The sequence below is a fragment of the Leptopilina heterotoma genome, unplaced genomic scaffold, assembly GCF_015476425.1.
Source record: "Leptopilina heterotoma isolate Lh14 unplaced genomic scaffold, ASM1547642v1 Lhet_262, whole genome shotgun sequence".
NCBI classification, from domain to species: domain Eukaryota; kingdom Metazoa; phylum Arthropoda; class Insecta; order Hymenoptera; family Figitidae; genus Leptopilina; species Leptopilina heterotoma.
In genome coordinates this window covers 1307985-1321942 of record NW_025110972.1, presented here as the reverse complement: position 1 = coordinate 1321942, position 13958 = coordinate 1307985, and the positions used below count along the sequence as shown (strand labels likewise).

Below are 13958 nucleotides of genomic sequence, written 5' to 3'. Positions count from 1 at the left end.
ATATAAGTACATTCCGCGGGGCAGTTATCTCAATCGCGAGGAGAGCAAGGAACGATCCGACACAAAGATCCCTTATTGAAATTCCAGCGGAACAATTTCTTTTCCGGCGACGCAATGCGGCGAAGGTTACAATGTTCGCCTCCCCATCCCCCTGAACGGCCATCTGCCGCGCGCACACACATTTTGCCATAAACACAAAACCGTGAGGATGGACTTTAAAACTTTTCGGATCTCAATTAACGATAATTGGCAGCTACCGTCTCACTTTATAAATCGGCCGTGCCCACCGAATGATGGGACTTTTGAAACCAGCACTTTTGCCTGTCTACCCATGGCACTGCCGAGCTGAGCAGAGCCGCTTATACATACATTGTATAGGCAACGTCATGTCAAGTTTAAATGCTTTTGCGGATCATAACCACTGAGATGCGGAGGATAAGCGGGAAAGCAACTCTCAGGGACGCATTTCTTTCATGCTTTCTTTCTTCAGTAATAGAGCTGAAGAAGCAAAGAAAGCAGTTCTTCCTTCAATAATATAACAATTCTTTCTTCAGTAATAACTGAAGAAAGAAAGCAGTTCTTTCTTCAATAATATAACAGTTCTTTCTTCAATAATATAACACTTCTTTCTTCAGTAATAACTGAAGAAAGAAAGCATTTCTCTATTGCGTAATATAACAGTTCTTTCTTCACTATTATAACTGAAGAAAGATTGCAGTTCTTTCTTCAGTAAAATAACTGAAAAAAGAAAGCACTTCTTTCTTCAGTAATATAACAGATTTTCTTTAGTAATATTACTAAAGAAATGAAGCAGTTTATTATTCAATAATATAACATTTCTTTCTTCAATAATATAACACTTCTTTCTTCAGTAATAACTGAAGAAAGAAAGCATTTCTCTATTGCGTAATATAACAGTTCTTTCTTCAGTGTTATAACTGTAGAAAGATTGCAGTTCTTTCTTCAGTAATATAACTGAAAAAAGAAAGCACTTCTTTCTTCAGTAATATAACAGTTTTTCTTTAGTAATATTACTGAAGAAATGAAGCAGTTTATTATTCAATAGTATAACAGTTCTTTCTTCAGTAATATGACATAAGCAGTTTCTTCTTCAATAATATAACAGTTCTTTCTTCAATAATATAACACTTCTTTCTTCAGTAATAACTGAAGAAAGAAAGCAGTTCTCTATTGAGTAATATAACAGTTCTTTCTTCAGTGTTATAACTGAAGAAAGATTGCAGTTTTTTCTTCAGTAATATAACTGAAAAAAGAAAGCACTTCTTTCTTCAGTAAAATAACAGTTTTTTCTTTAGTAATATTACTGAAGAAAGCAGTTCCTTCTTCAGTAATATAATAGTTTTTTCTTCACTAATATGACAGTTCAGTCTTCAGTTATATAACTGAAGAAAGAAAGCAGTTATTTCTTCAGTAATATAACTGAAGAAAGAAAGCAGTTCTTTCTTCAGTAATATAACAGGTCTTTCTTCAGTAATATAAATGAAGAAAGAAAGCAGTTCTTCCTTCAATAATATAACAATTCTTTCTTCAGTAATAACTGTAGAAAGAAAGCAGTTCTTTTTTCAATAATATAACAGTTCTTTCATCTGTAATATAACAGTTCTTTCTTTAGTAATATTACTGAAGAAAGAACTTTCTTCAATATTATAACTGAAGAAAGAATGCAGTTCTCTATTGAGTAATATAACTGAAGAAAGAAAGTAGTTCTTTCTTCAGTATTATAACAGTTATTTCTTCAGTATTATTACTGAAGAAAGAATGCAGTTCTTTCTTTAATAATATAACTTAAAAAAGAAAGCACTTCTTTCTTCAGTAATATAACAGTTTTTTCTTTAGTAATATAACTGAAGAAATAAAGCAGTTCATTATTCAATAATATAACAGTTCTTTCTTCAATAATATAACACTTCTTTCTTCAGTAATAACTGAAGAAAGAAAGCAGTTCTCTATTACGTAATATAACAGTTCTTTCTTCAGTGTTATAACTGAAGAAAGATTGCAGTTCTCTCTTTAGTAATATAACTGAAAAAAGAAAGCATTTCTTTCTTCAGTAATATAACTGAAGAAACAAAGGAAGCAGTTCTTCCTTTAATAATATAACAATTCTTTCTTCAGTAATAACTGAAGAAAGAAAGCAGTTCTTTCTTCAGTAATATAACTGAAGAAAGAAAGCTGTTCTTTCTGCAGTTATAATAATTCAGTTATAATTATGAATATGATATCAAATTTGAATTTTAACTGTTGACAGTTGTTAAAGAATCTGTCAACTTTTCCAAATAATAAAAAATTATCGTCTTCGTTATTTTAATTTGTATAATAACAAAAAATCAGGTTTTTCGTATTTTTACTCTTGTTTCTTTTGACTTTAAAAAATTTTTTAAAAAACTTCTAATTAACTTATGACTTTTTGGTTTTCACCATCTTAAAGAGCGTTTCAAACTCTATCCGAATCAACAAAAAAGTAAAAAATGATTTTTTGACACGTAAGGTCCCTTTTCATAAACCAGATCACATATATCGATATCGACAACTCCGAGTAAAGTTCCGCTTAAAAAGTATCCGAAAAAATCCATAATTCCTCTTCGATTTTTTTTTTCAAAATCATTATAGAATAATATTCTATTATAAACGGAAAAAAAGCAGCGTATAAAATTGGTTAAACTATCGCGCCGCAGGGGCGAGATGAAAAAGTGCAATATTGCCCTGATGCATCGTTATATCGTCAAGCGATCTTCGCTGTCTATTCTTATCCTCTCTCTCTCTCTATCTACTGTTGTATAGATCTCGCGGTGAATCGTTCAAGTATCGGATGGAACAAAGCGAGTTTGTTTCTTTTCTCCAGTAATGATCGGGGAACGTGAAACGTTTCTCATTAAAGTTTGCAGTTTGCTTCGTCGTCGTTGTCGTCGTCAGTATACTTTTGCACTCGCGTTGTTTGATGCGCGCGATACATTTGTGCGTGTGCTACAAAAGAAATTCCCCCCCCCTCCTCGAGAGAGGAGTCGTCGTAAAACTTGGTCGACATTCGAACAACCAAGTTTGGGATCGACAAATGAGACAAAGACTTCTCTCGATCCCAAAACCAGCAAAGAATGAGATCGACTTGTGTGTGCGATGTAAAACAACTAATTTCCGGTCTCGAGTACCTTCATCTTCCATTATATATATACATATATATATATATATATATATATTGTACCAACAACCTTTCTCCACTTTTTTCCACAAGTCAACTGCGCATGAAAACGAAGCTTCGTGCTTTTCATTCTTTTCTTGCTCCTTCAGTTTTTCGCTCCTTTCAAATAGACGTAATTAATTTATATAATTTCTTGCTCTTTTGTATTTCAAAATAATAATTACACGGGGAAAAAAAAATTGGATTAAATAAAAATTATTTGATTCGGTTAAATGGTCTATTATCCGGTCTTTAGAGAACCGGGGTGGCCACTATAGTGACCAGGAATTATTTTAACGAATTTTTTTATCGAACTGACTTCTTATTTATAATTTTTTTTTTTAATAAAAAGCTACTAAAATTTGTGCAGATTTACCTGCCCTCTAAAGGTTGAATATTTATTTGAACTAAGTAAATATTTACTGTACTTATTTGATAAAATTTACTAGACAAGTATTTTAATTTATAGTATCAAATAGTTATTCAAAAAATGAATAAGATGTTTTTGAAGAGGCTAAAAATACAAGTCCGGGTAACAGTTGTGATTTTTTGAAATAAATTTTAGGGTATGTCGGCACATTTTATATTTTTTAATATTGAAATTTTATTAAATTATCAGAGTAATCGTCAAAATAAGTGTATCTATTAAAAATAATTGTGATGCATAAGGCAGAGACGATAGCTCAAGGGAAACAACTTCTGTTGAGTTTGACGTTCGTGACTAAGCGTTTTTTTTCGTGAGTGCGGTGCATGTTGGCGCTACTCTGCAGCGATACAAGATACACCTGTATTAGATGAGACTAAACCGATTACTGCACGATACATATTGTAACATTCTAGAATGTCAGACTGACAGCTTGACGGTGAAACTCAACTGTTTTGTTTGATAGCGCTTAAACGATCAGGTTCGTGAAGATTCCTCTATATGCTATATACATTGTAGCCACTACATATCAACCTCTCACATAAATGTCAGTATGTAATTCTTCTTTTTTATTTTTCTCCTTGGCAGTACTTTTCAAAATATGCTAAATTATTATCTTTTAAGTATTTTTTGTAAAGTAAAGTATTATAAAAAAAAAAATTCTACGCGTGTTATTGGTTCTTCTTGGAATAAAAATTGTTTGAATTTGGATACATGCCCTTCAATTAAAATAAATAAAACAGTTATTCCTTGTGTATTATCTGTTAAAAACTTGGGTGTTACTTTTCGTTACTTCCAGAGAACTAAGGAGTCCTAATATCCTTAGGATACTTCTTTGTCGAACTGAACAATATAAGAATTCGTTTTTTGTTATACTGCTGCCGCGGCAATATGATTTGTTGTAAATCAATTGTTGTCCTCGGACAAAATAAAGAAATTCTATTCTTTCCTAATTGAACAGTTACAAAACGATCAGATTCTCAAGCCAATGGCTAAAAGTTGCTGCTAATGGCGCTAAGAGGGTCTCGGTGAGTCACATTCTTAAGTGAGTAGTGGGCAGAGTGCGCGATTCTCCCCCGATAGTGTCTCTCTCTCTCTCATATAATCATAAGACACAAACGGTAACTCATTATTAAAATTTAAATCCAAAACAAAAAAGTTATGTTTTCGCCCCGAGGTTCAACGAAAATTTAAACGTAAAATAAGGGATATAAAGTCGTGATATTACAGGTTTTAAAAAAAATGTTGAGAGGGAAAAAAATTACGTATTTTAAGTTGCATATTTTTGTGTGTGTGTGTGTAAATACACGTACGTTCCGATTGCAACGATCGAGTGCACCTGCCCTTCTTCATTTGTTACCCGCGGAGTCGCCCGGCTGCGCCAGATCGATCTCTGTCCCCTTAAATCAACAAGCTATAAACTTTCATTACACCTCGGGCGAACGGCAAAGAAATTCTTGATGAGGTAACGATCGCAACAGATAATTAGATGATCAAGCTGTTTTAATGGCTCGTGTTTGATGAATTAAAAATTCCCTCCACTTTACAAGATTGATCGTATATTATGCTTTTGATAATAATTTCAATTTATCATTCCTCATTGTTTTCGCGAATCTACTTCTTTTTTCCCTTGTCATACACTAATGTTTCGTAATTATGATTTTAATTACTCCTGGAAATTTTAATTACTGTTTTTTAATTGCAATTTCCCAGTGTAATTGGAAAATTAGAATGTCTCATACGCGTAAGAAAGAAAAATTAGAAGAATTGTATAAAAGTAGTTCACCTGTTCTGTGTAGTAGAGGTTAACTTGTCAGGCGCATGCGCGTTGCTATGGTGACATGCGGGAGCGAGAGAGAGAGAGCTATTCTCTGTCACTCTCACTCTTGTTGATTGCCATAGCAACAGATAAGCTTAGGGGTCGTTCACAAACTATACAAAACATTTTTTTTTTAAATTTGAACCTCTCATAAGGAATGGAATACTTTTTCTAGTTTTAGGTTTCACTATCAAATTTTTTCTGAGGATATCAAATTGAGAAAGAAAAAGAATCAAAAGTGTTGCCTCGCAACAGAAAGACTGTGATTCAAAAGTATAAAAGAGTGGAAAACAATAAGTAAAACATTAGAAAAAAAAACTGTTACAGGACAGGAATTACTTTGCCTATCAGTGGAGAGATATTCCTTGACCTATCCAGACCTGATGTGGTGGTGGTGGTAGTGTTGGCGCGGCTTGGCATCGAACGGGAATGAACGAGAGTACATGTTAACACCTACATGATTTCTCTCATACTTATATTGCTTTTTCTCCCTTCTTTTTTTTTGACTTGTTTTTCTTTGCAGCCACACTACGACCATGCAAGGTCGTATCTCGCTCGAGAGCAACATCTTCGATGTATCATAGTATAACGTATTATATACGGAGTATAGAGAGAACGAATCTCGTCTATTACGATTTATGGCATTACCTTATTACCATGCGTAATTCTCCTTCATGTTCAACCAACCAGTATCAGACTCCATTATTCACGTGTATATACTCTCGCATCCGCGTTTACTCCATTATTCTTATAGAGTTGCGCGGAGATAAAAGAAAAATAATACCCATCAATATACGATTGTCATTTTTGGAAAAATTTTTAGTAGCATGCATTTGAATATGAGCAAGGAGGGTTAGTTTACTACTTCACTAATATAACAGTTCTTTCTTCAGTAATATAACTGAAGAAAGCAGTTCCTTCTTCAGTAATATATAATAGTTCTTTCTTCACTAATATGTCAGTTTAGTATTCAGTCTTCAGTAATATAACTGAAGAAAGAAAGCAGTTCTTTCTTCACTAATATAACAGTTCTTTCTTCAGTAATATAACTGAAGAAAGAGAGCAGTTATTTCTTCAGTAATATAACTGAAGAAAGCAGTTCTTTTTTCAGTAATATAATAGTTCTTTCTTCACTAATATAACTGAAGAAAGAGAGCAGTTCTTTCTTCAGTAATATAAATGAAGAAAGAAAGTATTTTGAGGTTAGAACGACATACTTGGTAAATAAAAATGACATTGTACTAAAAGTTATTTTACTCCTTCTAGAGAAATAAATGAGTAGTAGGTTAATAAAGGAAGAAGAAAGATGATGATGATGATGATGATGATTCTTTATAAGCATGTAATGAGGAATACTTTGGGTGTGTTTCGCGGTAGACTTTGGATTGATTGATAGTTGCTTAAATACTCGTTTAGCGATTGGATTATAGTTGCAACTTGTTGAAACGGCGCACGACGACGCCTGCAGCTTTCTCCCTCTCATTTCTGTCAACTAGTGTTTCATCGCAGTCTCAAGTTAGACTCATGTCGATCGATTATTATCCCTCGCGCACTGATCCCACATTGACACATAACAAGACCGCAAAAGTCATCAACAAAAAAAGAAACTAGTATATAATAAGATTTTTATTCGCTGCAAAAAAAAAATGTCCAACCTCCACTAATTACAATAATTGGATATAACTTTAAAAGGGTTTTCTATTTCAAACTCGAACAACTGACATAATGTTGGGTAATTGCCTGATGAAATGACTATTTTTGGTATTCATCAAAGTTAATAATAAAAAAAACTGTTCGAATATTTTTGAATTTTAAAATAATTGAGGAGCCGATGCTTAATATTGACGGTATTCTTTTAATTTTCCCACTTTTTTTAAAATTATATTTTGGGGAGACAAACACACATAGAATGATTCGAGATCGATTACAGTTTTTTCTGTGTGGTGCGGATGATAAAAGGGATCCAAAAGAAGTCTGAAGTAAAATCCTGACGCGGTAGGTGACAGAGGCTCGGTGTTTAAACATCCTTTTGGGGCTAAAATTGGGACCGGTGGACACTCGAGTTTTTGGTGGGTCCGTCTACTAACCACTGGGAGGGGGTAAAAACTCAAGTGCGTTTATCGATCACGAAAGAGAATGGACGATCGAAAAGAAAAGAAGGGAGATGAAAAGGGGGTGAAAGGAGGTCCGATAAGAAGAATGAAAAGGTCCGGAATGCCGTCGGACGAGCCCTCGAGGGCATCTACTGACCGTAGCTTCTACCAGAGGGGGCCACCTTTTACAATCTACACAACTGCAAATTACCGAGTGGGGCCCACTTTGGCTCTTTTGATTTCCCCTTTTTTTTACACACGTGCGTCACGTTTGTTTCTCTCAATTAATTATTATTGATATTATTTGCCAAAACTTATTGCTTCTCCAGAAATCTTTCCTCTCTTTAATTTATTATTCTTTAGAATAATAAATAATAATAATTCTTTAGAATTTATTATTCTTTGTTTATGCCCCTAAAGTATTTAAATAAATAAATAAGGGTTGTTCGCATTACAAAGTTCTTTTTAATAGTTATAATACCTGTAGTTAAAGGAGAAAAAAATAGGAGAAAATTATATGGCATAAAAAATATTATTACTGTACATTAATGGAACAGGATGACAAATTTTTTTTTATCCTTGTTCCTGCTTTGAATATATTAATAGAATTTTTATAATTATTGTTATTAATTTTATGATTGAAGAAACTTTGTCTTATCAAATATTGTAGTTGCGTGTTGAACGAAATAATCCTATATTTCCATTCCAATCGACATCAATAATCTTATATTGCCTACGCCACATTATATTGCTAATAAGAATAAAAAAAATTTTTTTATATTTCCATACACTGAAGATTTTCTCTCAGAGTCATTAGTTTTTATTCCATTTCAACCGACCCAATTCTATCAGTCTTCAATCTACAATAATCGTATTCCTTTTAACGATATTGTTATTTTCTAGTATTACCATTCCTCTATGTCTCTTATCTTCAATCTGGTTTTTCCATTCCATCCATTTCTCTCCTTCACAGTCGTACCAGTATTTACGACTACCCGTGCACTGAAAGCAAAAAAATATTTTATCTTTTAATTTTAGATTTTTCATTTATGAAATTAAAAATTCTATTTATTGGATTGAAGATAAATTTGATTTTAGTGCGAAAAAAATTTTCATCTGATTTTTTGTAGGTTAAGGAGCTCCAAGGTGGCCACTATTCAAAAATTACTTTAGTAAGTTGCGCCATCTAGATCACAACTTCAGTATCTGCTTACCAAATCTCTAATAGAGTGGTACCACAATCTACCACTGTCAGTCATTTATTTTAGGCCTAAGCAGAATAAAACCTTTAATTTTTACTTGAGAGAGAAAAAGACAAAAGAAACTTCTACCCTTTTTTCTCTCATATAAAAGTTAACGATTTAAGACATTAAGACTTCATTTTACTTACAATCAGGCAATAAAAATTACATTAAAAATTACATTATTTACAATAAAAATTTAATAGACATCTATTTTTGTCATGATTATAAGAACATGACAAAAATAGATGTCTATTAAATTTTTATTTATTAATTCTAAATCTTGACTTTTAAAATATAGAATATTGACATTTTGTATCTTACCTCTCATCTCATAACAAAATAATTAACCTTCTAAATAAATCGAAAGAAAAACAAACAACTTTGAAAGAAATTTTATGCATTAGAGCTACTGTAACCTAACCTACAATTGCCATTGAAATGTAATTTACATGTATATTAAACTTAATAACTTTGTGCCTGGTAATTGTGCGATGCTCATGTATATTAAATTTTATGTACATGTGTATTAAATTTCATTTATATATGTACACGAATCCCCGCCCATCATGTGCCTAACAAGACGGAAATCAATGATAATTTATCATAACTTGTTAAAAGCGAAAACTAATTTTAATTCCTCGCAATATTTCAGTGACTTTTTTAGGACTACTTTTTTTTAATTTGAATATTGTTGATTTTTACGTTTTATTCCGGAAAATAAGGATCTTTCTCCTTTTTAGTGCTCTAATTATGCTAATTTCTTGTTCTTAGACATTTAGGCTAGATCTACAATAACAATTTTCCATTGTTCAAGAACATTGCGACAGTTTTCTTCAGTGTTGAAAAAAGTTATTGCAGAAGTACCCTAAGAAAGAGATATTATCTATTCTTCTCTATCTTATACACGGAGAAAATTTGTTCCCTATATAGTTTACCGAATTTTTCAGTAAAGTTAGAATATAGTAGCATAATGGTAATTTTTAATAATTTTTAAATTATTTTTTTTACCGAACTATTCAGTAATTATATAAATGTAGCGAACACGAATACATTTCATCGAATCAAGAAAAAGTCATGACAATTTTTCGACCAATTATAAAGAATATTTAAAGTCATACATACATAATGTACATACATATCGTAATGCTCTTTTAGAAGCAGAAAAATTAAGTAACAGCAGAAAAATATTATTATTTTCATTTATTTACTTTAATATAGTAAACAAGATTATTCTGGTCTTTTGTAGTTTCCAGAGAACAAAACAATACCGTCGCCATCAACTCCTGCTTTGATAATTTTGAAATGGAATGGACGTTGAACAATAAAGGTTATTTGTTTATCATCGATTCTTCCACTTAAAGATCTGGCGCTAAATAAAGCAGCTGTAATGAATAACAAAAAAAAAGATTAATTATTTTCATTCGATAAGAGAATATATGAAACGTAAACAAACCGCACGTTTCAATTTTGGTTTGTGAAAATTGAGTATAGCAAGTGTAACTATGTTGAGTGGCTCAAAAAAACATTTTAATCGAGTTTACGTTTACAATGTACAACGGTAATTACTGTATCATTTTTAATGCTTACAAGTAACTGCTGCAGCTTCAGAGCCTTTTTTGTTGACTTCTATTACAACTTTTTGCTTAATTCTGTCCACCTTAAGCGACTGCTGTGAAATTCCACTTAAATCCGATTTATCGCTGAATAATTCTTGAACACCCATCTATATTCAAAAAAGTTATCTTTATTTCCTAATTATATTTTATTAAATACAATTAATTTTTGAATCGATTAACAAGTTTCAAAAATTTAAAAATAGTTTTTAAAACGAAGTAAAACAAACCTCTTTTAGAATAGGTATCAATTCAATGGTTTTTTCAAATTTAAACTTGGGCATGTAAATCAAAACTTTTTTTGAAGATCCTCTATTTCTCAAGTTTGGGAGTGTCATTGCTTCTAATTTTGTTTCAACTTCTTCAAGACTCACATCTTTGTTGGGGAGTACGATTTGCATTATAATATTACTACTGCCCTGTAAAAGAAATAAAAATTAACAAAGGCCGTTAACATTTGTGACTTACTTTTTATAAAGAAAACATTATTTCTTACCTTATATGGCAATTCCACAAAACGTGCGCCTATTGCAGGAACATCTGCATAAGATATGTTGACTTCTTGTTCCATTCCTGGTACTAAAGTACGCTGTCCGTCAGCACTATTAAAGTAGAGATAATTAAAATCTTCGAATTTGTATTGCCATTGGCCTTTAAAGTAAACAACATTAGTGAGAACCAAATCAGTATTTGGATCCAAATCGTCTGAAAATAAGAAAAATGATGTAAATTTAAACAAAGAAATTTTAAAAATACAGCATTAAAAGTAAATTACAAAAACTAAATTGAAGATTATTTTTGAACAATAATGTCTGAAGCATTATTAATTATACAAGTTGGAAATATTTCTGTTGCATGTTTGAAATTTTTTTAAACATTACGAACCGGCACTCAGAATTTTGTTGATTTTGCCATTTGTTTCTCTTGACACACATGTGTTGATTTCCTGTGCTGCTTGTGGTGCATTAGAAAAATCTACTAGTTCTCCTTCTGCATGTATGTACAATTGTAATACATTTTTAAATGCTAGTTTAACTCTGTGTCTGGTACTAAGATACACTTTATTCATAACAATAAGTTCTGCTCTCTAAATTTGAATTAGTAAAAATGTTTACTAATTTGAATTAGTGACTGACTTTTTGCTTTTGAATTAGTAAATTTTACTACTGAATAGTAATTTCTACTAATTTATTAGTAAAGTTTACTAATTCAAAAGCAAAACGTCAGTCACTAATTCAAATTAGTAAACATTTTTACTCATTCAAATTTAGAGAATGACCTATACTGACATTCTAAAAAATACCATAATTTATTATTACAGTTGTCCGCAATACTCTTAGTATAAATGTATAATAAGTTCATAATAATAAAAATAAATAATAGAAAAAGAATAATTTCTCCTTACAGTCAGCGTATAGTAAAGACTACTATAATCATATTGGATCTGTACATCGTGATCTTCTAAATAGAGAGCTTTGAGTAATTCTCTTCTTGTGTTTCCTCTAGCTCCGGGTACAACCATACTTAGAGCTAAGTTTGCACTCAAGGGAGATACTAAAACATTTCCTGATTCTTTTTTTGCTATTTCCTTAAAAACCATAAAATGCAAATGTGAATAAAATAGAATTCTTTAAATAGTTTTGTTTAAGATTCTTAAATTTACCCTGTATAAGTTGAGAGAGAATGATTTCAAGGACTCCATAAACATTGAATTAACATTATCTAAATTACTCAGATAACCTATCAGAATAAAGGTAAGTAAATCTAGAAAAAGAAGAATAACATTTAAAATCAAGAGCTTTATGATAATTGTCAGAATAATAAATACCCAGACAGCACAAGATCTTTCTGGAAGCTTGCAGAAAGGAGTAGGCTATCCTTAAAAGGTTCAAATGGAAGCTTCTTTATAAACGGACATTTTGAGTTTCAAAGAAGCTTCCTTTAAACTTTCAAAGAAAGATTATAAAGATTCCACTGTAATCTTTCGGAAGATCTTGTGCTTGGGTAATTATACAGAAAGTTTATTCCTTATACTTGGAAAATTGTCCTATTTTTGTTATTTTTTCATGAGTTTCTAATTTAAAATACGCATTTGTAAGTTGACTAATACAAAACAATTAAAAATGAATGTTTAATATGAATAAAATAGAAATTAATATTTATTTTAAATACTTCCTTGCTGGGCACTTATATTTCAGAAACAGCACGGTATTTAAATATTTAACAATATTGGTTAAAAATAAGTATGCTTTTAAATTTTAATATAAAAATTTGAAAATAATTTTAATAAATAATTATATTTTTATTATATTTTATTCGAATAAATATCCTTTATAATAAGAAAATCCTAATATGAAAATATTTTATAAATCTCTCTCACAAGCGGAGAAATAAAATTCAGATTAATATGTAAGAACAGTTTAAATTTTCTATAAACCAAATTTATTTTCAATTTGTATATATTTGTGTAAAATTGTAGCGATTTAGGTAATGACTAAAGCAGGTTTTAATTTGATTTTCAAGTTTTACGAAACTATTTAGTAAATATAGAAATATATCGATAAATTTACCTAACAAAATTCAGTAAAATAGTAGGAATAAATTTTCTCAGAGTAGAATATATATTAAATCATCTTTTTGAATTATATGATAAATAGTTAGATGAAAAGTGACTTACGGAGTTTCATTTTAGATGTTGTAGTTTTTCAATTCGTGCCTCGATTTTTCGAAATTAATTTAATTGTATTCGGCGATATTCTCAAGTTAATGGTTAAATGCTGCTCTATATATACCTCACGTTATACATTATTTTATTTGTATAAGTGTCGAAACTACTTTATAAACATGTTTTTTTTGACGTAAACCAACTAAAAATTAATATTGACTAGCAAATGGGATAAGTTTTTCTGAAATTTACGTCCAATGTTTATTTTCCAATTATATAGATAACATAAAAATAAACAAAAATTTGAAATTTTCAGGTAGTGTGTTGACGGTGTTGACACTAGATAAACCTCTAAAAATATAAAATTCGATAATAGGATTTCATGTGAATGTGATTCAAAAATTATTTTAGCATGCTGATCAACGAAGCTGGTATTAATATTAACCCCTTGGCAGTCGATGACGTGTATACACGTCATGGTGCAGGTGGGCTCAAACTGTCGATGACGTGTATAGACGCCTTGCTGATTTTTGGCTACAAAAACACACAGATTTGTCCACAAATTTATACTCGGGGGTTTTCGGGATCGCTGATTACAAATCCATTTTCAGATTTTAAAAATTCAAAATGGCGGATCCAATACAGCGGACGACATTTTCAAAAATTCATCGGATTCACTTGAAACTTGTTACTCAGGGGTTTTCAGGGTCGCTGATTACAAATCTGATATCAGATTTTGAAAATTCAAAATGGCGGACGCATGTGCGTAATGAAATAAGAAAACAAACGTCCGTTTTTAAAAAATTGTGTTAATTTGTTAAATTTTTTTAATTTTTGAATTTCAGGGAGCGTTCAGACCTCTGCATGCAAAACTTATGCATGCAGGTTGCCATGGAAGCGTTCA

General features: G+C 31.1%; 1 protein-coding gene across 1 annotated transcript; it reads right to left on the bottom strand.

Annotated features, from left to right (window-relative positions):
* Window positions 1-8276: 8276 nt before the first annotated feature.
* LOC122503460 (serpin I2-like) lies at window positions 8277-13184 on the bottom strand. The gene is made up of 9 exons (XM_043614018.1): window positions 13067-13184; window positions 12053-12153; window positions 11795-11977; window positions 11275-11476; window positions 10886-11094; window positions 10620-10808; window positions 10364-10499; window positions 9985-10158; window positions 8277-8534 (listed from the first exon to the last, which is right to left on the bottom strand). Exons 1-8 carry the CDS (start codon window positions 13074-13076, stop codon window positions 10004-10006), a joined length of 1185 nt encoding a protein of 394 aa, XP_043469953.1. The 5' UTR covers window positions 13077-13184; the 3' UTR covers window positions 8277-8534; window positions 9985-10003.
* Between the last annotated feature and the right edge of the window lie 774 nt (window positions 13185-13958).

What these genes read in the sequence shown, in the direction of transcription:
- LOC122503460 (XM_043614018.1), bottom strand. An exon ending in TTGTGGAATTGCCATATAAG is followed by an intron (nt 10,809 to 10,885) that starts GTAAGAAATAAT and finishes TTTCTTTTACAG; the next exon opens with GGCAGTAGTAATATTATAAT. An exon ending in TGAAGCTGCAGCAGTTACTT is followed by an intron (nt 10,159 to 10,363) that starts GTAAGCATTAAA and finishes TATTCATTACAG; the next exon opens with CTGCTTTATTTAGCGCCAGA.